At 46.2% G+C, this 24,720-nt stretch overlaps 1 protein-coding gene across 2 annotated transcripts in view; it reads left to right on the top strand.

Moving 5' to 3' along the window:
• NPEPPS (aminopeptidase puromycin sensitive) overlaps nucleotides 1–24,720 on the top strand; it is a 1,004,488-nt gene that overhangs the window by 186,964 nt on the left and 792,804 nt on the right. For both annotated transcript variants that reach the window (XM_086924308.1, XM_086924309.1), the window contains exon 3: nucleotides 21,476–21,553. In XM_086924308.1, the coding sequence (XP_086780434.1) occupies nucleotides 21,476–21,553 (78 nt within the window). The remainder of the gene's footprint in view (nucleotides 1–21,475; nucleotides 21,554–24,720) is intronic.

Genomic DNA, 24,720 nt, shown 5'->3' with positions numbered 1-24,720 from the left:
TTCCATCTGGGTCAGTCCATCACTTTGCCCACCTTCTACGCTCCCCCACATTCCTCTGAGAAGGTGCATCTCCACCGACTGGGCCCAAAAAGAGTTGTCGTTGTACCTTGACCGCACAAGATGAACTCGTGGTGTATGTGGGAAGGAAGAAGGGAAGGGAAGGGCAGTGCAGAAAAGGACCATCTCTCACTGGGTCATTCTCTGCATTAAAATCTGTTACTCCTTGGCGAACAAGCAGCCCCCTGAGGGATTAAGGGCCAACTCCACCAGGGGAAAGGCTGCGACTATGGCCTTGGCTCGGGGTGTCACCGCCCAAGACATCTGTCAGGTGGCTATGTGGGCATCATTGCACACGTACGCAAAACATTTTTGACTAGATTGTAAAGTGCGCAGGGACGGGCACTTTGCCCGTTCAGTCCTGCAAGACTTCTTAGTCTAGATCATGAGTCTGCAACCAGTCGCCGGGATGGTATGGCTCTGGTTTCTGATTCAAAGGTAAGGAATCTACAGCTAGAAGTCTCTATCAGATGAACAAGTTACTTACCTTCGGTAATGCATTATCTGGTAGAGACTGTATCTAGCTGCAGATCCCTTGCAGCCCCACCCATGTCTCCCCGCTTTGCGTACTAATGTAGTAGGTCTAGGGTTGCTTCCCCTTTTCAGGGCCCTAGATTTTGCACCCGACTACGTCAGTTACTGCATGGGTTTGTGCTTCTGGTGTGGAAAATACAACCAGCATTGGCATAACCAATAGGTCTCGCCTTTGGGACCTTGTAAGTGTTTAACCATGCAACAGTTAATGTTGCACCAAGTATATTGTGCTGCTTAACTAAATACTTATAAGGTCCCAAAAGCGAGACCTCTTGGCTATGCCAATGCTTGTTTCACTAGTTTGTGGCATGCTCAAAGGGTCAGGGAAGAAAATTCCCAGCCTCGGGTGACAAGGTGGACCTTCAAGACTTAGATTAATACAAATCTGAACATAATTAATAGTATACCAACCCTGATTGACCATGGGGCAAGTCAAAAACAAGGAGCACTCACGGGAAGGGCCTCTTGGCCATACAAGCTGCAGGGGCTGCAGATGGAAAACAGCAAAATGTCACGTTGTCTACAGCTGAAAAACTCTTTGCAACAAAGATTATCTGCAGTAAGTTCCCCTACAAATAACTACTGGAACGCAAGCTTTTCACAGCTCTTGACACTGATGCAGAAACATTAGTATGCTCAACACCCCAGGATTTCAGTGCTCTTCACTTATATTCCCTCTGCACAGCAGTTGATCATCCTTTTTAAAAAAAACAGGATTCCATCTGTGGACGCATGAAAAAGTTTAACTTTTTTACCTTGGTTTCAAATAATAAGCTATGTTCTCACTGTTGAAAATAAACAACGTTAAAAAGTCTGTACAAATAGCAGGAAATGATTCCAAAATCAAAGTTTGAGGTACTGTTCGTATCCTCCTACGTTTCCTGTGCTGCACTGTTTACATTAAGTAGAAACGAAATCGACACACTTTGAGTATGTTTCCTTTGACAGTGCCTACAATTTGCCATCAACATCACCCAATTCAATAATACTTTATTCGGTACTTAAAAATACCATAAAAGTGCATTTAAAACAATTAAAATCAATGACATACAGTTTGTGACGCATGATTGGGGACAAATAAGCAAACAATTCATTCAGCACCGCCCTCTTGAGTTCCTTAACCTTACGGCAACCTTGATAAAATTCATAATGCAACACAATGTATAAGGATCATTAGCCCTTTGCAAAAATAACAAGGCAACCTTGGCATGTTTAAACTTAGTCTGTTTTAAAATTCCTATTAAAAAGCTACGCCTAGGTAAAACATAAATTGGCATAATAAAACAAAATGAAGGGTGTCCTGCGGAGACCTATTGTCGCAGCCGCAGGCACCCTTCTGCTCAACAGTTGAGGTAAAACCTGGTGGATCAGCCAGTAGGTGGTGTAAAAAGTTGAGCCTAAAACGAGTGAATAAAAATCTATCCTGGGCGTTATGCATAAGAGCGAGAAGGTTCCATTCCTTCCAATGTTTTCACCATTATGTGGCCGCAGACTGAGGTTTTACTTTCTTCCGCGGCAGCTCTACATGAGGCAGCAGCGTCCAAAATTCTTTTTTTTTAACTCTCAGTATATCTTGGGGGATAATTTCCATAGGGTTGATAAAAAGATCCTTACAACCAATTCCCTCAAGTGTGGACTTGACATATTTTAGCCAGGGAATGCTCATTCCATTGTTCCTGTCCATATAGTCTCTAATAATCTGTCTGCTCTGGTCTGCCTCTGTGCTTGACCAAATCTTTAACCAGGCCATTAGAGGTCTGACCTTGATCAAGTCCTCAATGTATACCCTTCCTAGTTCTTCGTGGATAGTGTGGGCGGGGATACTTTGAGGACCTTTCTTAGGTATTTGTTCTCCTCTGTCTGTAATTTTAGTGTTGACAAAGACCCAGACCTCGGACCCATATGTCACTTTTGAGCAGCAGATTGAGCTGTACAGGGTCATAACTTGTTCTGGCGACCACCGGCCCAGCCTGCGTCCATAATTCATAATCGCCCCAGTCGAGGCCACTAGTTTGGAACATCGCTCTTCAATTAAAAATTAAAAAACCCATCAAATAACAAGCCAAGGTAAGGGAAGGTCTGTACTTGCCCTAGTGTATGTGTGCCTATTTTATATGAGAATTTTTTGCAGGGTTTAGTTCCCGCCAGCATAACATATGACTTCATAAAACGAACACTTTAGACCTGTCGGCAAACCTGACTAACAAACCCGTCTATCAAACACTGCATTCCCTTAGGGGTGCGGACTAGGAGAACTGCATCATCTGCGTACAACAGCACAGGGATCGGGTGGGAGCCTACACGGGGGGGAATCTACTTTTAATTTACCTAGTGCCTCGTCTAAATTATTAATATAAAGGGAAAATAAAAACAGGGCCAAGATACATCCCTGTCTGACCCCGCTGTTACAGGCAAAAGGTGCTGTGGTGCCCCCTTCCAAATTAAAGCACACTTTAGCAGTGGTATTCCAATGCAGGGTTTTCAATATATTAACCAGGCCCTGATCAACCCCTAGTCTGGACATCAAGGCCCACAGCTTTTCTCTGTTGACATGGGCAAAGGACGCAGTGAGGTCCATAAACCCAAGGTATATAGCCTTGTTACTAGTTAGTGTATATTTTGCCACCAATAGATAGAGGTTCAGGCACTGGTCCGTTGTAGATCTCCCTGCCCTGAAACCGTACTGCAAATCTGTGATGATTTGGTGTTCGTCGACCCACTCCATAAGGTGGTTAAGTACTACTCATCCCAACACCTTTGCAGTTACATCGATCAGAGATATTGGGCGGTAGCATTGGGGGTTGTCCCTGTTTCCTTTTTTAAAGATGGGAACTATTTTTGCTGAGGACCATGAGCGCTGGAGGCCGGTTGCGACCGCTGCGTTTATCACCCTTGTGAGTATGGGGGCCCACAGATCCACCTTACTCAGATAAAGATCCGGTGGGATGCCATCTGGGCCTGGTGCTTTATTTTTCGTTAGTCCCTGAATGCCCGATACTACCTCCTTCAGAGAGAATTCAGTCGTGGTAGCCTCCCAGGGTCCCTCCCCATCGTCCTCGTTAAGCTCAACAGTATGGTTATATAAACTTTTAAAGTGATCATACCATTGTGCTGGCAGGATGGTGGTACCAACTTTTGGGGCATTGGAGTCCTGGAAACATGTTGTTTATTATTTTCCAGAACTCAGTTAGGTCCCTTCTGTCCGCAGCGTCCCTTAGATCTTCCCAGGCTTGATATTGGAGGGAATGTTTCCTGCACTTTATCGCCTTATTTAATGCAATCCTAAACTGTTTTATACACAACTTGTCCCGAGGCACAGTTTTCAGGCTTGATTTTAGCTCTTTCTGTGCCCGGGAGCAGTCGTGGTCAAACCATCTTGGGGTGGCATTTGCTCTCCCTGGCTTCTTGGTCTTTAATAGCCCATCTATTAGGTGCGCCACTTCCTCAAATGCTTTGAGGACGGCGGGTCCCTCCACTGATAAATCGAGACACACCCCGAGCATCTCATTCCCGGTCTCCATTAGGGATTTGTAGAAAGCGTCCCGTCTACTTTATACCATCTGAGTCGCCTCCCCTGATCTGTTACTCTCTCAATGCTGGCTACCCCTACACTTCTCCTGGCACTTCTGGGGGATAGATTTGCTATCTCCAGCACTAGGGGGTTGTGATCACTGAAAATGCTCCATTCAATCTCAGCCCCTCTTATCCAGTTCTTAAGTAGGCTGGAAACCACTACGTAATCTATGATGGAGCGACACCCACATTTAAGCGAGATCTAAAAGATTATAGTTGCTTATGTGTGGCAGAAAGACTGACAGACAAACTCCCTGCCCCGATGTGCTCCTCTGCGTGCTCTACTGCTAACAAAACCAAAACGTAGGAATGGCAACCAGTCTCTGGCATCCCCAGAGAGGGATAGCAGTGCACCGTGGGGTGGGTGTTCGGCTTGCAAGTGGAATCACTTGCAAACTACGAGACGTGGCACTTTTGAAGACGCATGCACTATGAAACTGTTTACACTAACGATGCTGTCACAGTACATTAATGTGCCCCATCACGAACAATTAACTCTCGAATGTGTCATTTTCTCACAAAACTAGGTTCCTCACAGAGAGAAACATGTTGAAAATTTGTTTGATAAAACCAAGAGAGATGGGGCCATGGCACTGCTGGACTCAAAGCAGGTGATCATCCTTACACCAAGGAATTATCAGATCCTCCTTGCACCGAACCAGCTTGCACACCACTAAACCTAGATACACAATTTAATATCCCACTTTGATTCATGTACCCGAGACTTAAACACACCCGCATGTCCTTTTTTTTTTTTAATACAATTTCGTAAGAGTGTTTGCTCCGATACCTTTATTGCAGAGCCAAAAAGGTTACACAGATGTTATAGCATTCCACCTTTCAGTGTAGCTGACCCCTCATTCGCGTTGTCATGATTTGCATTAAGGGCAAGTGAGACATTTACATTCCTGCCCTACAGCATCCCCTTACCTAACATAAACTGTACAAGTTTGTGTTCACCTTGTAATTCTAAATAAAAAGACTTCTAGAAGCACGAAAGATGGAACTGAGAAAATGAATGCATTAAATTAACAAATAGCAAAGTATTTCTTTGCTAGAAAATAAAAACAGCCCAAAGCATTTCACCCAAGCATAATCAATCTCGGCCGCAAATACCTCGATAAAATTAAAAACAGAGGTGCATTGCCCTAAACTGTCCAATATTAAAGATCATGCGTCTCCATGAACTTACGTGGTGGTATAACAAACCGAAAGAGAGAAAAGAGCGTAAACTCCTGCCTTACCTGAGCGCGTATCGGAGCACCAGCTCACCGTGGATGCTGCGGCTGGAGCCAGCGGTGCTGTGCGCGGATCCTGCAGCCGCTGTTAGCATAGCGTGCAGGGGAGGCAGGCATTGGAGTTGGCTTCAGAACACAGCAGGGCACGCAGACCATAGAGACTGCCTGGGCCAGGGCCATTTACTCACATTGTTTTTCTGCTGCAAACAAGTTCTATGGTTTCTGTGTGATCACATGGCCTCGAAGGCAGGGAATGTTGGGAAATTGTTGGAATATAGATCGGATTAATGCTGGGTGGATTTTAGCAAGCGGAGGCTTTGGTGAGCTGTGTAATTAGGCGTGTTAAGTCCAGCGCCTGGTATTCTGTAAGAGAAGCAGACCAGAAGCTGCAACCCATCTTCTTTACGTGTCTACATTGCCACTGGCTTTGAATATGTTAAGACTGTAATATTATTTCATTCCCGGTTTGTTTCCACAATGCACAGTTAGTAACACGAACTAGGAAACGTTTTGGAATTGCCATACTGGAAGCATTGCTTGGCTGCAAGTTACGACTCACTTATTTATTGTAACCAACCAATAGCATGTTATGATCATGGAATTAGTAGATTTGTAAATATGCAGGCTCTGAGGGACAAACAGTCAACCCTGGCTGAAGGTATCACACATGACGTGACCACCTGGCAGCGTAGTGATGTACGAAGCGGGGCCTGATTGTGAGTTTCAATCTTGCAATTAAAACGAGGGATATGTGTCACTGAAAGGTGTTTGAGTAAATACCCTCCTTTGGCAGATAATAAAACTGTGTTTGAAACTGCTACCTACTGGGCTGTTTGAGCCCTTAAACGTTACTTTGCCTATTCCGCAAGTCGAATGCTGTATTTTTTGGGGAAGAATACACTGCTATACTTGAATCGTTCTTATGTGTATTTCTTTCTGTGGGAAATAGTATTTTCCAAAATATTGCGAAATAACATTAACTCTCATGGTTGCACTTTATTTTAATATCCTATCAGCGCCGCTGGCGAAATGCTGCAGTGATAGAGGAGCATCCGGTTCTCTAAAGTGTTCTTGATCTGACCTCCTGCCTCGTCCGTGCCCTTAAGGAGGCCTCCCGGGTGGGAAAGTGGGCAGCAGCAGTGAGACAAGGACAATGATCAACCCTGAGAGACAAAAAGGGTAGATTTCAGGGAGAACAAGAATAACAATCTGCAGGAATTTGAAGAGAATACCAGGAATTCAAGCAATGCAGCGTCCAGCGAGTGGTGAGCGTGAGAGTGAGCACCAAGCCATATGTTTTGAATTATCACACTTGTGTCTGGGCATGATAATTCAAAACCTATGGCGACGTGCAGGTAACCGCAAGCAATAGGCCACACGCATGAGCGTGGGTGTGGTGAGCTTTTTGAAACTCTTACAATAAGTCTCGCAGAGCAGCGCAAGCGTGCTGCTAGGCAAGACCTAAAAAGTACTGACATCCGCGTACCTGTGTGGCGCCTATATAGACATCGCAACGTCCTAAATAACGCTGCCGACAACGTCACACGGAGCCGAATGGAGCGACCCAACGTCGCGAGCAAGCGGCATTCCTCAGCAAAAGTTTCCAGCCTGGAGCCTGGGAAATTCAAAGGTAACCCTCATCAATCAGGCTTCCGAGCAGGACACAGCACTGAAACTGCTATGACTCACATAATTGACGACACCCTTCAAATCCTAGATCAAAATACCTGCCTCCTCATCCTTCTTGATCTCTCCTCAGCATTCGACACGGTTAAACATGAGAACTTACTCGATCTTTTGAACACAAGAATGGGTCTATCTGGGACTGTTCTCAAGTGGTTCACCTCCTTTTTACACAACAGGACGCAGAAATTCAAGAGTAACAACCAGATGTCCGCACCAGTACCTGTTTCGTTAGGCGTCCCCCAAGGATCCTCCCTATCACCAACCTTGTTCAACCTAGTTATGGAACCTCTCACCACCTTGTTACAAGCATCCAATGTACTTTTTCACATGTATGCAGATGACACCCAACTATATCTCAAACTACAATTCCCCAATGACATCTTACTCCTGAACTCCACGCTCAGAAGCACCCAATCTTGGCTTGCTGATAATCATCTCAAACTCAATGCCCTGAAAACAGAATTCCTTCTGATCTCACCTCCCGCGAAGATCTCTACCACTCAAACCTGGCTTAAACAGCTAACTGCACTCAATGTCCAACCCACCATAGTGGATTCAGCAAAATCTCTAGGCATAACCCTCGACTCCAATCTCAACATGCAGCATCATATCAGCAAGGCTACCAAGGGAGCGAACTACCAAATCAACACCCTGAGGAAACTTAAACCCTTCCTACCTGCCAAAGACTTCCAAACTGCAGTACAAGCGCTAGTAATCCCGCGAATTGAATACGGCAGCACCGCCCTCTGCGGTCTCCCGTTAACCACTACTGCACCCCTAAGAGCTTCTCTAAACGCTGCAGCGAGACTCATCACTGGGTCAAAAAAACACTCGCATATCTCCCCTGACCTGAAATCCCTCAACTGGCTGCCTTTTGAAGCCAGAATACATCTGAAAATCGCCTGCATGACACACAAGGCTATACACCTGAGCTCTCCCGGATACCTCACTCAGAAGCTGTCAATCTCTGGCGGCTCTAGAAACACTAGAGGCAAAAACAACCTTCTGCTAAAACCTCGAAGATTCCGGAAAGTAAAAACTTATAAACGCTCCTTTTCAGGAATGGCACCCAGGATCTGGAACTCACTCCCGCCTGAAACCAGGCTCATCTCCTCCATCACAATTTTTAAGAAAGAAGTAAAAGCTATTCTCATGGCCAAATCCACGTGACCTATGAGCTGTAAAGTCTCTTCACCGATCTGTATTATGTTGCTCGAACTCTACGATTATGTGTGTTATTTGTATTATTGGTTCACCTGACTATCTATGCGCACATTTATCTGTAATACTTGCACTATTGATGTACCCGTTCTACTTTGCTCCCCCACGCATAATCTCACTCTACCTGATGACCTGCCACTCACTCTCTTGTTGTTATTCCTTGCATTGTAAAGCGCTCTGATATCTGCAAAGATCTTGTTCGCGCTATATAAAACTTTCAAAATAAATAAGGAATCTGCAGCTAAATGGTCTCTAGCAGATAATGCGTTACCTAAGGTAAGTAACTTGTTAAAAGCTACCTGCTGCTTGCGTTGTCCGTGAATACAATGCAGGCTTCTGCTTCTTGTATGGCCTATGCTTCGCGTGGGCTGGCCATACACCTGCACAACATTTTCAGTTCATTTGTTACGCAATTGGTCCTTCTTATTATGAAGTTTTAATAAAAGGTTCTGCCTCAATGTTTGCAGGCCCAGATGTATTTGCCATCGTATCCTGCCAAAACTTATTAGCTCATGCTTTAGAGTGCCAAGTCTCCCAAATTAAAATGCTAACTGTCAGAAACCTCAAAGTCTGCTTTGTATTCAAGTCGTGCAAGCTGTTAACGGTGCCATGCTCCAATTGCGTATTGCTACGTTAATAGCTCTTCTGCCCACAGAAAAGTACAAGTTTTTGTGTGCCTTGGTATGTATGGCTTGTGAAACGCCACTAGATAAAAGTGGCTTCTGGGCACCAATGCACAGCTTAGCCAACAGTTATGAAGTTTAGGCTGTCTGCCCTATAAATCACGCCAGTTAGCGAAGGTATGGTGGAATTCCGGCTCATCGCAGTCCATATTAAAATAGTTCCTCCATTCGTCCTCTACAGTTTTGTGTTCCAGCGTGTTTGCCGCTCTTGTGATGCTCCTTTCACCAAATGCTGTGGTGCGGTATCGTGTCGTGAATTCTTTTTGTGATTCCATTTTGTGGTGCATGCTGCATAAAAGGTTTCTATGCCTTCGGATTTTCCCTGAATATTAAATGACATAATATATCCGTGCACCATCAGGGATTTCAGGAATGCTTTTATATTTGAAAGTTTTCTGCAGAAAAAAAACATTAAATACGAATGCCTATATTATTCTAATTTTTTTATGGTCTTAAAACCTATATCCAGTCAGCTAGTGAACCAATGTATTTAACAAAGTCTGTTTTAATATTTTATATCGTGAATCAAACTGTGCACAAACTAAAGCGGTCGCGCAGCCTCAAATAAAGTAAACCAGTACATTTAAGAATTCTAAAATCTTTCTGAATTCCCATCATGCATTTCCGCATCACTTAAGCAGGTTTTTCCAAGATTACCCCAGTATTGGAACTTTCATAGATTCCCATGCTTTGTATCATTCCCCGTCGTCGGAATGGGAGTCTCGGTAACAAAAATACCATAGCTGTAGGTACAAAAGACAATGGAAAAAGGCCTAGGCCTCATTCCCTTTTGTAGCATATCACCCTCTTTGTGTAAAAGAGACCAAACTTTGGCCTCAGCCAATCAGAAGTGCCTCACCACTTAGAACCTTCCTGAAGGAACCTCAGAGCCTCAGATTTTCTACCGCACGTTGTGCTAGGGAGTCTCCTTTGAGCTCTGCTCAACTTCTACTCTTCAAAAGGATTACTTCAGGATTTTCTAAAGGATTTTCTTCAGAATCTTTCAGATTCTCTTCAGGAGTGTTTCTACTTTCCAGGATGTCGGAAATTGAGAAGAAAAAAGCAGTTTTCAAGCCTTGTTCCTCCTGTGGCAAGAAAAGGCTTTTTATGGAGGATAAGCATAAGGACTGCATTTATTGCCTCTATCCTGACCACCAGGCTGCTGACTGTTCAATCTGTCGCACTTTTCTGCCAAGACCCTCCGGGACCGTGAGGGTAGGCTCCTGACATGGCTGCAAAAGCTTAAATCAAGGAAGGATACTGTCTCCAGTGACAGTGAGGATGCTGGTTCCATGTCTTCTACAAGAAGGTCAGTGAAAAGGGGTAGGGGTTCTCCTTCTGTGGGAAGATCTTCTAAGGCCTCAAAAAAGACCCCCAGTGAGTCTGAGAGCCCAGGTCCCAGCAAATCTCCTCACGGAAGTGTAAAGGAGAGGGATTGACCTTCGACGCCTTCTACAGGTGAGAAGACTGCCACAGCCTTCAAAACACCTTCATGCCAGTCTTCTGAGAGGATTTCAAAGTCCTCGACGACTAAGACGTCGACAGCGGGAGGCCCGTCGACGAGAACATCGAAGACTCAGTCGACTGGAGGTTCGTCGACGTCGAGACAGTCGACGGCGGAGTCCTCGCCGCGACGGAGAAGCTGAAGACGCCGACGAAGGTACCAGCTTCAAAGGTGTCGACGAAACCCCCGTCGACGACTAAGGCCCCGTCGACGTCGAAGATCCCGTCGACGTCGAAGGCCCCGTCGACGTCGAAGGCCCCGTCGACGTCGAAGGCCCCGTCGACGTCGAAGGCCCCGTTGACGTCGAAGGCCCCCTTGACGTCGAAGGCCCCCTTGACGTCGAAGGCCCCCTTGACGTCGAAGGCCCCCTTGACGTCGAAGGCCCCCTTGACGTCGAAGGCCCCCTTGACGTCGAAGGCCCCCTTGACGTCGAAGGCCCCCTTGACGTCGAAGGCCCCCTTGACGTCGAAGGCCCCGTCGACGACTATGACGACGCGAGTCCCGTCGACGACGATGACGACGCGAGTCCCGTCGACGACGATGACGACGGTGTCGGCGACTGCGGTCTCGTCGACGACTACTACAGTGACTATGACAACGGCTGGCGTGTCGACAGTTTCATCGTCGACTACGTCCACGGCACCTATCTCGACGGCGTACATACAACCGTCGACTACGGAACCGACGATATTGTCCACAGAAAAGCGAATTACCATTTCTGTGACGCGGATCACGCCAGAGATAACTTCTCCAAGGACGGTGTCCCCTCTCTTACCTACAATGCTTCTTCAGGAGGAAGAATCGGAGGAGGATGAACAAGATGCATATAGCTATGACAATAGTCCTTCACAACTATTTGTCAAGTGCCAGGACACTGACTCAGAGGGCGAATAAGGCCACGAGGAACATGGTCATGGTCATAGTCAGCAGCAGCAGCAGCAACCTGCACAGGAAATGGTTTCAGTGCCAACGTCTTTCCTGCAAGATCTACATAAGATGCTACAGGACTATAAGTCTAAGGCCAGTAGACCTCTGCCACATACATCAACGCCTGCTACGCCTTCAAGGATTCAGGCTTCATTGGTGCCACCTACTTTCTCGGCTCCAACTTCTCCACAGCCTCAAGCGTCCGTCCAACAGGATTCCTCTGGATTACCAGGGACTCATGATGTTGATGAATCCTCGGATGAGGACCAGCAATCGGATCATGTATTTAATCCTGACACGGAATATGATGAATACATTTTTGACAATCCCGCATCGCCAAATCCGGACCCGGCGGACTCCCCGCCAGCGGATATTGGGGGCTTCCATCAGCTGATGGAGAGAGCGGCGGCAAGATTTAAATTGGCAATGCCTAAAGTTACCACAGATTGTTTCTTATATGATTTTAAGGAACCCTTCCGAAAGACTGCCAGGTCTATTCCTATCGTGGATCACCTTTGGAAAGAGGGCTTAAAGGCAATGATACACCCGGCGACGGTGGTCCCGGTGCTACCGCGTCTCGAAAAGAAGTACAAAGCGACCGATGATGCCCCTGCGGCCTTGACAGGTCATCCAAGACCAGACTCTGTGATCTCGCAGGCAGCGCAGAGGAAATCGCGCAACCCTTCGGCACCACTGACAACTCCTCCGGACAAGAAAGGGCGGAGGTTGGATAACGTGGGAAAAAGATTCTCATTGATGGCAAGTTTGCTAGTGCGAGCGGCTAATGCCTTAGCGATCCTGGGTAGGTACGAATCTATGTCTGAGGCAAAGAAGGTTTTACAAGAGGGAGATGCGACGTCAATGGAAATCATCGATTGTGCAATGGATATTGCAACTTCTGCATTCCGTTCACTGGCTGGAGCAGCAGTACTCCGTCGCCAAGGGTGGCTTAAAGCTACTTGGTTCCGACCCGAGGTCCAGAATAAAGTATTGGATCTCCCCTTTGATGGAGAAGCGTTGTTCGGCAAACTCATTGACGACACCCTGCAAGATATAAAAAAGGACACAGAGACCGCTAGGTCTTTAGGAACACTTCAGTACAGAAAGTCTCCTTTCAAGGGATCCAGAGGCAGGGGTGGTACTTACAGAGGATCCTTCCAACAACAACGTTATTCCAACACAGGATCCGGTTCCCAGCAACACCGTCAGCCTTACCAGCAGCGGCAAGGCCAGTCTTCCAACTACTCCAGGCCTTACGGTAAAGGAAAACAAGGGGCACGAGGACGAGATTCGTCCAAGCGCCAATAGCGGCCTCCTGGCTCTTCCTACTGGACCCTCCTCCAGGAAGTCATCAGTTGGAGGCAGGGTCAACAAATACCTTCACAACTGGTCCCTGATAACATCGGACCGTTGGGTGCTCAACATCATTCGGAAAGGTCATACCTTAGAGTTCGCACAATTTCCGCCACCCAAGCCCCCGGCAGCCACTCCTTCAAAACACCAGCGTCTCCTTCGGCTCGAAGTTCAACAGATGCTCCGAAAAGGGGCGATAGAGCCAGTTCCATCGAACCAAAGCGGCCAAGGATTTTATTCAAGGTTCTTCCTGGTGAAGAAGACGCTCGACAAGTGGCGCCCCATTTTAGACCTCAGGGGGCTAAACACCTATCTCATTTCTCTGTCCTTCCGGATGGTGTCCCTCCAGGACATCTTGAAGCTGATCAGCCCGGGGGATTACATGGCCACACTCTATCTCGAGGATGCCTATTTCCACGTTCCGATTCACCCAGCGCACAGAAGGTTTCTGCGATTCACAGTAGCCAAGAGCCATTACCAATTCAGGGTTTTACCCTTTGGACTCCGCTCAGCCCCAAGAATATTCACAAAGGTGCTGGCGCCAGTAGCAGCTTTCCTGCGAAAACACAAGTTTCAGGACTTCCCCTATCTGGACGACTGGTTACTGAAAGCTCCGTCCAGACAAACAGTGCTACAAGCGGTTCATGCATGTACCAATTTATTTCAGAACCTGGGTCTCACTCTAGACGATGAGAAATCTTGCCAGATCCCGTCCAGGAGAGCTCTGTTTCTGGGAGCCATCTTGGACTCAAAGCTTTCACAAGCTTTTCCTACTCCGGAAAGGAGGCAGAAACTACAAACCATGGCCCAAGACTTACAAACAAGAAAGTCTCTTTCAGTACGCCGCTACATGTCTCTGCTGGGAGTAATATCATTGTGTATTCCACTAATCCCCCATTGCATACTGAGGATGCGTCCATTGCAGGAACAACTGGACAATCAATGGAAGCAGGTCCACGGTTCGTTCGACGACAGAGTGGCTATCACTCCGGAGATGAAGAACGCGGCCTTATGGTGGACAGATCAAAACAACTTGTCCTAAGGCCTATCCTTCGCAAGCGACCCGTCTCCACAGGTGATAACGAAGGAAGCGTCATTGGAGGGTTGGGAAGCAGTGCTGCAGGACCTACATGTCAGTGGTCATTGGTCACCCCAGGAAAAACGCCTCCACATCAACCTGTTGGAACTCGGGGCGATACGACTGGCTCTGCAAGCGTTTCTTCCTCGCCTGGAAGGTTCACAAGTGCTTATCAGGACGGACAACACCACGGCCATGCACTATGTGAACAAGGAAGGAGGGACCAGATCGCGCCCATTGTCACGAGAAGCCCAGCAGGTCTGGGAATGGGCGATCCAACACAAGATGTCTCTGATGGCAGAACACTTGCCTGGCGTCCTAAACGAAAACGCCGACAGACTGAGCAGGTCATCCTCGGTCAGCCACGAATGGGAGTTGAATCAGGAAGTCTTGGAACAAGTCTTCAGCCGGTGGGGAAGGCCGGACATCGACCTTTTTGCCACTCCGACCAACAAGAAATGCCGGTCTTACGCAAGCAGGCTTCCCCATCAGGATTCACTGGGAAATGCCCTTTCGATAGCCTGGTCGAAGACATTAGTCTACGCTTTTTCTCCCATTCCTCTGATACCATGACTGATCAGGAAACTCAAGGTGGAACCGTGCAGGATGATCCTGATAGCCCCGGCTTGGCCGAGGCAGTTCTGGTTCACTGAGCTCCATCTGTTGTCGATAGCTCCTCCCTTGCCTCTACAAATTTTGCCGGATCTTCTCACGATGTCCGGAGGACAGATTTTGCATCCAGACCCTCAATCGTTACACCTGACTGCATGGCTCCTGAACAGCGAGAATTTATGAACCTGCCATTGTCAAAGGAGGTTAGGGAAGTTCTGTCCCAAGCAAGGGCTCCTTCAACTAACAAAACTTACCGCCTTAAGTGGAAAAGATTCTGTTGTTGGTGTCGAAAGCACCACATTGATTCATTCAATTCCAAACCTCATCAGATCCTCCCTTACCTGCTGTCTTTGGCCAAATCTGGTCTAGCCCATTCATCAATTAAGGTCCATTTGGCTGCTTTGTCAAGATTCAGAAGGACAGACTCTGGGCCGTCATTATGGTCTTATAGAATAATCAAACAATTTCTTAAGGGCCTGTTCAGGGTCTATCCACCGGTGAGACCGCCTCCTCCAACATGGCATTTGAATCTGGTCCTTTCTCAACTCATGAAGGGCCCATTTGAACCAGTCCATCGTTCTGACATCAAATATCTTTCGTGGAAATTGGCTCTTCTCCTTGCTCTCACGTCGGCTCGGCGTGTAGGGGAATTACAGGCTTTGACCATTCAAGAACCTTTCCTTCAATTCAAGAGGAACACTGTCATCATGAGGACTAACCCTAGGTTCATGCCAAAGGTTCCCTCGGATTTCCATTTGAATGAACCGGTCATTCTGAAAACATTCTTCCCTCAGCCTTCCACGCCAGCGGAAAAAGCGTTGCATTCATTGGATGTGCAGCAATGCTTGAAATTTTATTTACAACGTACTAAAGATTTTCGAAAATCTTCTCAACTGTTTGTGGCCTTCGGAGGACCGAGTAAAGGCCTTCCACTATCCAAACAGGGTGTTTCAAGGTGGATCACAAGCGCTATATTACATTGTCACAAGGCTTCTGGTAAACCTCTGACTGGAAAGATACGAGCGCATTCCACAAGATCTGTGGCTTCTTCCACAGCACTCTTCGCGGGGGTGCAAATTAAGGATATCTGCAGAGCTGCAACCTGGAGCAGCGTCCACACCTTTACCAAGCACTACTGCTTGGAATCTTTGCAACAGGATGATGCAGCAGTAGGACAGGCTGTCCTGAGGAACCTCTTCCACTAATGGTGAGCTTTCCTTTCTTCCCACCTTCCATTTTTTCACATTTTGTATCTAATGTCATGTTGTCTACTGCTATTATTTACAATGCAAAATGTGATTATCTTGCCAACTGCTTACTACTCTGATACAAAGCATGGGAATCTATGAAAGTTCCAATACTGGGGTAAGAAAACAAGTTACTTACCTGTAACTTTAGTTCCCCAGTATTGGTAACTTTCATAGATTCCCATGCGCCCACCCACCTCCCCGGGGAAAGCTCAGCCTATAACAGATATGGTGTCCAAGTACACAACGGCTACGAAAATCTGAGGCTCTGAGGATCCTTCAGGAAGTGGTGAGGCACTTCTGATTGGCTGAGGCCAAAGTTTGGTCTCTTTTACACAAAGAGGGTGATATGCTACAAAAGGGAATGAGGCCTAGGCCTTTTTCCATTGTCTTTTGTACCTACAGCTATGGTATTTTTGTTACCGAGACTCCCATTCCGACGACGGGGAATGATACAAAGCATGGGAATCTATGAAAGTTACCAATACTGGGGAACTAAAGTTACAGGTGAGTAACTTGTTTTCTTCTCCAAAGTGAATGCTAAGTAATGGAAAACACATTTAGTGGAAAATGAATTAATAGAAATTCTATCTGAATAAAAATACGAAAAACCCAAGACAGTTAAAAAAAATAAAAAAAAATCTATTTGCTAAAATAACAAATTTGATTGTTAAAAGAAATAGATTGTGAATTCAGGTAGGGAACATAATTTAAAAAATAAATACAGACGAACTAGTAGAAGGGAAGAGATAGGGCAAGAGTTAAGTGGCGGAATAAGGGTAAAAGAAGGGCTGGCGCAAAAAAAGAATGAGGAGAAAGTGATATCACTGGATTTCCCATCATCTATCGGCACAGAGTAAAATCACTAATTACTGCCAATGCAGTCTTGAAAAACAAAACAAAAAAAAAAAACTAAGCATTAGGACTCATTTCCCACCATCCATCTGCACACAGTGACATCACTGAATTTACCATCATCCATCTGCATAGGAAGTGAGGTCACTGGTTTCTCGCCAAAGTTGTCTTGACTTAATGGAAGCTGCATTGCAGATGTATACAGCTGTTGCGCCATGTGCTTGCCACAGGCAAGCCCATCTGCACCCACCCAGTACCAGGACCCTTGGTCATCCTCCTACCCCTTCACTCTCCCCAATCACTACTCCACCATGACCTTCCGCTCTCTTAACCTGGTTTAACCTGGGTATCTCCCAGCTTTGTTTCCATGCTTCGCCACTAAATACTGAAGATGCGTTCTCCTGCATCACCTGCCATATTGCCATATGCACTCTCCTGCACCCACTTCAGTCCCTCCACACATCTCAAATACCCAATGCACTCCACACATGACCACACACCCGCCCCTCCACTACATCCCACCCCTCCTTGTCCTGCATGCTACTCAACACTTGCTCCCTCAATAAGCATGCTACAGAAATTTGGGAGGTGCTCCATGACTGCTCATCGGCCCCAGATTGCAAGACAGGATAAACGGACCCGGAGGCAAACCGACCTGTAGAATACATCAATACTCCACCTCGGAAAGCACCACCATCAACATGGAACACTTGCCCTTCAAACTCCTCATCACCGAGCGGAACCTCATCTACCACCTTTAAGATGATGCACCTACTTTACTAGCATCATCAAGACTGCTAGCCACCCCGATCCTAGACTCCAGAGCTTTCATCCTCCTCGTGACCTCAACTACCACCTGGAGATCTTTCCCGATTCCTACACACCAGCCTCAGTCTCACCCAGTGAGTGGATGCCTGCGGACACCTACAAGGCCCCATCTTAACCAGCTTCAGCAAAATCACAGTAGACCAGCCCACACCGATAGCCTGATCTGACCACATCCTCATCAACTTCGGCATACCCACCCAACACCACCACAGAAACACTGTCACCAGATCTTCACAATGGGACTGGAACAAGATCTCAGAAGCATCCTGGTCTTCTGAACTCTACACCACTGGTCTCTACACAGAAACCTCCCAGAATCCCTCGCAGAGACCCTGTGTCCTCTCAAAGCCACAGGCACCAGACCGCAAGCAAGCTGGTACACGGAGGAGCTCAGGCTCACCATAGGCCACTGCAAGCAACTTGAACGCAGATGGAAACAGTCAAAATGACACAGACAAGAGCATCTACAAATGCTCTCTCAGACACTACCATCAGCATATCACACTTAACAAATGCTCTGTGCTTACAAACCGCATCGAAAGCAGCACCAGGTGTGCAAAGGAAATCTATTTCATTGTGAAAGTCTTCACCTCTTAGGCAGCAAGCACCTCCAGCATAATTCAGTCTTGGTACCTCTGCACCAACTTGTCTCTTTTCTTCCGCAGCAAGATAAACATCTTCAAAAACTCCCAAATGAGTATCCTGACCACCTAGCCCACCATCACCAGTCAAGAACCCTAAATCCATGCAGTCCATACCCTCTGCCCGAACCCTGTCTTAATGAAACCACTAGACCCATCAGCGCAGCCCTCACCCTGAATAACTATAACATCACAGCCACCTACCCGATGCTTGGAAACACCCCACAGTCCTCCTCCCCCACCCCCTCACCCCTACACTGCCCCAAAAGAAACCCTCACCAGATACAAAGACTCTACCCGACTGTCAGCCTATCTCCTTACTACCCTACCTGGCAGAAGTTGTGGAAAAGATGGACTCCTAGCCACTCACCTCACTGACCACAACCTCCTCAACACCACACAAGGTGAATTCAGACCCAACCACAGTCCCCGGGACTAACCTTGCGGACAACATCCAGATTATGGACATAAGTGACTCATCAGGCCTTATCCAACTGGATCTTCAGGCACCCTGTGACAGTCTCCCTTCCCATCCACATCCAGCGACCGCACAAAGCCAGCAACCAAGGTCCCACCTATCGCTGGATAGACTCCTTCTTGACAGGCTGCAGCCAGTCTGTTAGCCTAGTCCCTTTTACTTCCCATGCCGTCAACTTCATCTACAGAGTTTCCACAACCCTCTCTCAGCCGAATGCCTATATGAATCTCCTCGCAAACAACATCCTTGCCCACGGAATCAACATATCCTATGCGAACAACACCCAGATCACTTTCCAACAAGATGCCAACATCCGAACCAATTTCTCCACTTGCGTGACTGAAGTCGCCAAATGGATGAAAACCAACCGCCTGAAACTCAACACAGACAAAATGGAAGCAGTAATCATTGGCAAAAACACCTCACTCTGGTGGCCTGCTGAACTTAGACTTGCATCCTCCTGGCAACCCACACAAAGAACCTCTTGAATAGTAATTGACGACCAACTATCCATGAGCGACTTAATGACCTCAGCCTTGGTCTCCTGCTGCCACACACTCAAGATGATCAACCAGATCTTCAAATGACTGTCCATAAACATTTGCAAAACCTTTATCCAGCCCCTCATCAGCAAGTTAGACTACGTCAACAATGCCGAATTAATGCTCAACTGACCTAAAAACTCCATGGCAGGCATGCATGCGGACATGCAGGCATGCAGACATGCATGCATATCGACATACATGCATGCATGCATACAGACGCAGACAAACACACTCGAACATCCATACAGACACAGAGCCGTACATGCATACAGACACAGAGCCGTACATGCATACAGACACAGAGCCGTACATGCATACAGACACAGAGCCGTACATGCATACAGACACAGAGCCGTACATGCATACAGACAGAGCCGTACATGCATACAGACACAGAGCCGTACATGCATACAGACACACGTGCATGCATACAGACACACGTGCATGCATAGACACGTGTATGCAAGCGCGCAGACGAACGCATGCAGACATACATGGAGACTGACGCATACATACATGCAGACTGACGCACGCATACATTCATGCATGCAGACTGACGGACGCATGCATGGACACAGAATGAGACAGACAATCCGGAGGTGTCTACATGAGAATAGTCCAGCTGAGTTTCTCAGAGTTGTTATTGGAGTAATTTGCTCATCAGAAGCCTTTTCACTTGTTTTTTTTTGGAGGAGGTTGTCGAGGGGTTAGACCTGATTATGGGTGACCGTGCGTTCCATATTCTTGAGGCTAAGCCCGTGCCCTCTTGTCTTCAAACTGTCCTATTGATGCTGCCTACTGCAGCCCTCTGACAATCCTACACACTGCCTTTGAAGGAGGCTGCAAAAGATCTGCTGTGGTGGTTTCTCAACTGCAGTTGGACCAGTGGCAGATCTCTAACCAACCCACAACTGATGGTGGTAGTAGGCTCATCACTTCTGAGTTGGGGAGATCCTCTGTGATTGATGGAGATTACATGAGTTTGTTCTCCGGCAGAGACCCAACTCTACTACAACCTGTTGCAGTTGAGGACTTTTCGCTTGCCGATTAAACCTTTCCTACAATCTATGAAAGGCAGGCCGGTTCAGGTTCTCATTGAGAACACCAGTGCCACGTGACATAGCAAAAAGCTCGGTGGAGGGGGTTCCCTTGCGAGTAGCCTCTAGATTCGGCTGAATTTCTAGTATTTCCCTGGTCATACACCACCTGGCAGGATCTTTAAATGCCAGAGTGGATAAATTCAGTCAAATGCTCCTAGCGGATCCTGAATAATAGTCATACACTCAATGTCCATGTTTTTGGTGTCCACGTTTTTGAATACCCACGTTTTTGAATGCGCAAGTTCCCAAGGCTGACCTCTCTCAGCGACTCATTGCATTCTGCCTAGAGTAGAGCACGGGACTCCTGTTGGCCATCCCACTACTGCATCTCCTGCCTGGTGTTCTGAAGATCCAGAGCAATAACGTCATTAAGTTCTTGTTAGTGGCTCTGAATTGGTCTAGGATATGTGGTAACTGGTACTTCCGGCCATGATCATTTGTCTTTCGGAATGAGGCTGACAGTCGTACTGCATCACCTACCAGTGTCCTTGAGCTATGCTGTAAAAATCTTCTGGATCATGTATGGCACATGTGAATGTTCAGAAAGTGAATAATCTTAGGTTAAATAGAGTATCAGCCAGAAAGAGTATTACTGGAGGTAAGCAACTTGTTCTTTGAGACCAACAACCTCCCTTGGCTACACAGCTTGAATGCTGCCCTTTTAAGGCTGCACTAATTGATGGCTGTCTTTGTACGAATTATTTTCAATCTGTTTTGTATGAAACATATACTTTTGGTAAATTAAACCGTGCTTGGTGTTATTGGGTGTATACTTTATGGATTTGCTGAATTTAACTTTATATTGATTACATGTCAGAATTGTGTTCTTTTTTGGTTACTAAACCTAGAGATACACTGCAGCCTCCCACACCAGCTGCATTTTTTATGCCCCCTGAAAGTTTGACCGTGATTGCTCAATGGTGTTGGTTTAAATTAACATTTGCACATGGGTAGCTGCATGCCCACTTTGTATAGCTGAACCATTGTATGCAAGCTCATGACCGCGTCATGTGACAGTGGAGCACAATAATATACATTTTCAGGTTCTTAGTTAAAATCAGAGCAATGTCCACCATGAGTTAGAAATGAAATTGTAAGAACAAAAGTCTGACCAGTTACCCTATATGTGTGCCATGGGAAATAAACTGTATGTGAGAAGCTTTAGGTGCAGTTTGTATGCATAGAGATGGAACCAGACTGCTGCTTGAAAACCTTTTAGCAAACCTGTAACTTTTGAGTGGTGGTATTCATTATTTGTACTATGTATTGGCAATTGCTTAAGGATGGCCTAACAACTTATTATTTTTTTTAACAGAAGTCCACGCTACAGGATTCAACTATCAGAATGAAGACGAGAAGGTGACGCTGTCCTTCCCTAGTTATCTTCAGACCGGTAAGAGGACACCAGCGTGCATCATTCTATGCCTGTGCTGTTCTATGCAGTGCACTGTGGGTTAGGACAGACCTCTGCATCCAATATTGTTGAGCAAGCCTATGTACCCACTGCTTGGGTATGAGTGAGGACAGTGCTATAATACATAGAATAGACAGTATGACATCGATGTCACCTCTCCACAAGTTCATCGAAAATGAGGTTCTCCAAAGTTGATCCTGATCCATGCCAGATTTTTAGCGCATCCACGTTTAGATAAATGTAGTTATCTTGAAATCTGGCATGGATCTGGCCCTTCCGGATCGACTTTGGAGAACCCTGATCTTAATGACAAGATGGCTATTTCTTTAGGGATTCTTGCTGTTCACCAGCATTGGTGCCTTTCACAGATTCACTTGTGACCTACCTTCCTCCCTGGTAAGATGATGTTCCTTTTCACTCGTGCATCTGTGGTGGCCTCTAAGGGAGTGAAAGTGCTCCGTGCTTTCATCACATTAGTTAAAATATGGATGCTGTTAAATGAGGCTTTTTTTAATCTATCCATTTAGGCTGCTCCAAGTTAGGAAAAAAGTTCAAATTTCAACTCTTTAAAGAACGATGCATCCCAGTGCAGTAACCATGAACTTATGCTCCCAGGATCCAACTACCACTCCGATCACTTGTGAACTGCAGGTTTTCATTTGGCCCTGTACACTGCTCTGCTGCCCTTTGACTAGGTGCGCACTATACAAATACTATGTGCATATATACCTACATGAAGTGCAACTAAACACTGTTCTTGACCATTTTAACTTTTCTTTTTTTGCCTGATTTGCATATGGCTGGGTCCAAACTGGAAATGGCACTGTGAGCAAAAAAATCTATGGATTTAGGCCCAGATCTCTGTACTGGGCTGAATGTATGACATTGTTCTGCATTCTGTCCATCAATTGTTCCTTTTGCATTTATCACCCAGTGTGGGATGGGTATGCCGAGATGTGGGTCCCCACTGGAATCAAGCTATCCTGGCTGATGAGGGCTGAAAGCCTGAAACCGGTCCTAGGATGCTTGTTTCCAGTCAAGGGAGGACCAGGCCTGGCAGTTTGGGCTGGACTGTTCCCATTGTGCTCAGGGCCAAGCCATATTTGCATATGGGTACGTCCAAACTTGAATGGTATGGTGAGCAAAAAAACGATGGATTTAGGCCCAGATCTCTGTACTAGGGTGAATGTATGACATTGTTTTGCATTCTGTCCATCAGTTGTTCTTTTTGCATAGATTTCACCACTACAATTTATATTGCCTAGTGTTTTAAACTTCTGATTAATACATTTACTGGCAGATTACTCACATTTTGAATGTTCCTATGCACTAGCTTGGCTTGAAATATTTCAATAGCTCTCCCACACTGATGGGGGCGCCTGGCCGATCACTGGGCCACACGTGGCACATTGTAACCTAATTGGAGCCATGAAGCCCCCCCCTCTCTTCCGTGAGCGTAATTATAGCAGTTGCCTTTCTTTTTGTGCATTCAACACATTCTGGAGGTCTTAAATCTCCTCATGAGACCTGTTGTTTTTCTTAAAGTAGAATCATTTTTTGGTGCAGTTTTCTTGCGTCATGTCACCGCTGAGGAAGTTTGACTTCAAATCATGCAGAGACTGTGAGCGTCCGATTTCCATCACCGACCCTCACAAAACCTGTGTTTGGTACCTGAGATCTGACCATGATGTCTTTGCCTGTCGAGACTGCCAAAAGAAGAACGGCAAGGCTTTAAAAAAATGAGAAGTCCAAATGTTAGTGGCATCCATGCAGGACGAAAAAGAGGTAAGCGAAAATCGGGCCAAAGATCACCTTCTCCTCATTTGTCAAAATCTTAAAAAAAAAAAAAAAACATAAGGAGCAGCGTCGCCATGAATCCTGTTGTCATTCATCAAAGTAGTCATCGACGTCGGTGACCCCTCAACAAAAGTCAGATGAAGATCACTAAGAGGTCACTCGGATGTAGTTTCCAGTGACGCCACATCTCTAACAGTACCTTTGGTGCTGATTGATTCAGTACCTACAACTTCATCTCTTCAACCAACTCCATTTATTCTGACAGCAGGATGACAATTTGAATCCTCCCTTTCCTACACCAGGAAAAAAATCAGTCCATTTCTGAATACCTATGATCAGAGAAATTCAGTAGAGCAATGATACCATCTGGTGCGCCTGCAGGCCCCATGGATCCAGTGGCCTACTTTTTGTCTCAAGCACCCTTCTTGCCTTTTATACTGCCTGCCCAGTTTCCCTGCCAAACTACGGCACCAATGACTTTAGTGCTGCAAACGACGCCGCCTTAACAGGTTTTGTTATCTGCTTCTGAAAGGGAATTTTCATCAGTACTGCTAACTTCTGCATCGTCTCCACTGTCCATACCATCGGCACCCGTCTTCATCCGTAGGATAAATGGTCACACGCCCATCACAGCCTATGCCTCATTCCCGAAGAGAGGCGCTGAGATTGCCTGAAGAAAGATTTCTGTATAGAAGGTGATTCTTGAAGATGGTGACTATCTAATGGACCCAGACTTTGTGGGCTTGAAGGAAACAAGCAGACTAGATGCATGGTTAAGAAACTCTGGCTTTTTATAGGATGTACAAAACACCTTTTGTGGCTCCAAACTTATTGTGGCAAAAGAGGATTCAACACTAGCATGTTTTGAAGAAAGTAAAGCTGCAGCCTGTTCACTTGGACTTCAGTTGCAGCCTAAATACTATAGGCAGTTACAAAGATTTTGAGTCTTCGGTAGGGTTTTTTTTCTTTCGAAGCCGCCAATAATATAAATCATTACACAACAACAGCAGCAGTCAAACCCCCTTTAAAAGAATTATAGAGGAAGTGCCAGGAGGAGACTGCAAGCCATATGCCTTTCTCCCCATCCTCTGCCAATGCAGGAAAGCAGCTTTAGTTTTTGTGTGTTAATTATTTTTATCAAGTTTTGCATGTGAGCAATAAAAGTTAACAAACATGAGGCATAGTAGCCATCGTACAGTATTGACAGTATACAACAGCCCTTTACACATTTTACAATGGAGTACAAATGTCCACCCATCTCGTAGGTATTGCTTGCCCTTCTTCCTCCTGCATAGAGGTCTTCATGTCCAGCCCTTCCTCCTGGAGTGCTCCTTTCGGCTCTACAGTGG

The sequence above is a fragment of the Lissotriton vulgaris genome, chromosome 5 (assembly GCF_964263255.1).
Source record: "Lissotriton vulgaris chromosome 5, aLisVul1.2, whole genome shotgun sequence".
Classification (NCBI taxonomy): domain Eukaryota; kingdom Metazoa; phylum Chordata; class Amphibia; order Caudata; family Salamandridae; genus Lissotriton; species Lissotriton vulgaris.
This window is presented reverse-complemented; position numbering and strand designations above follow the sequence as displayed.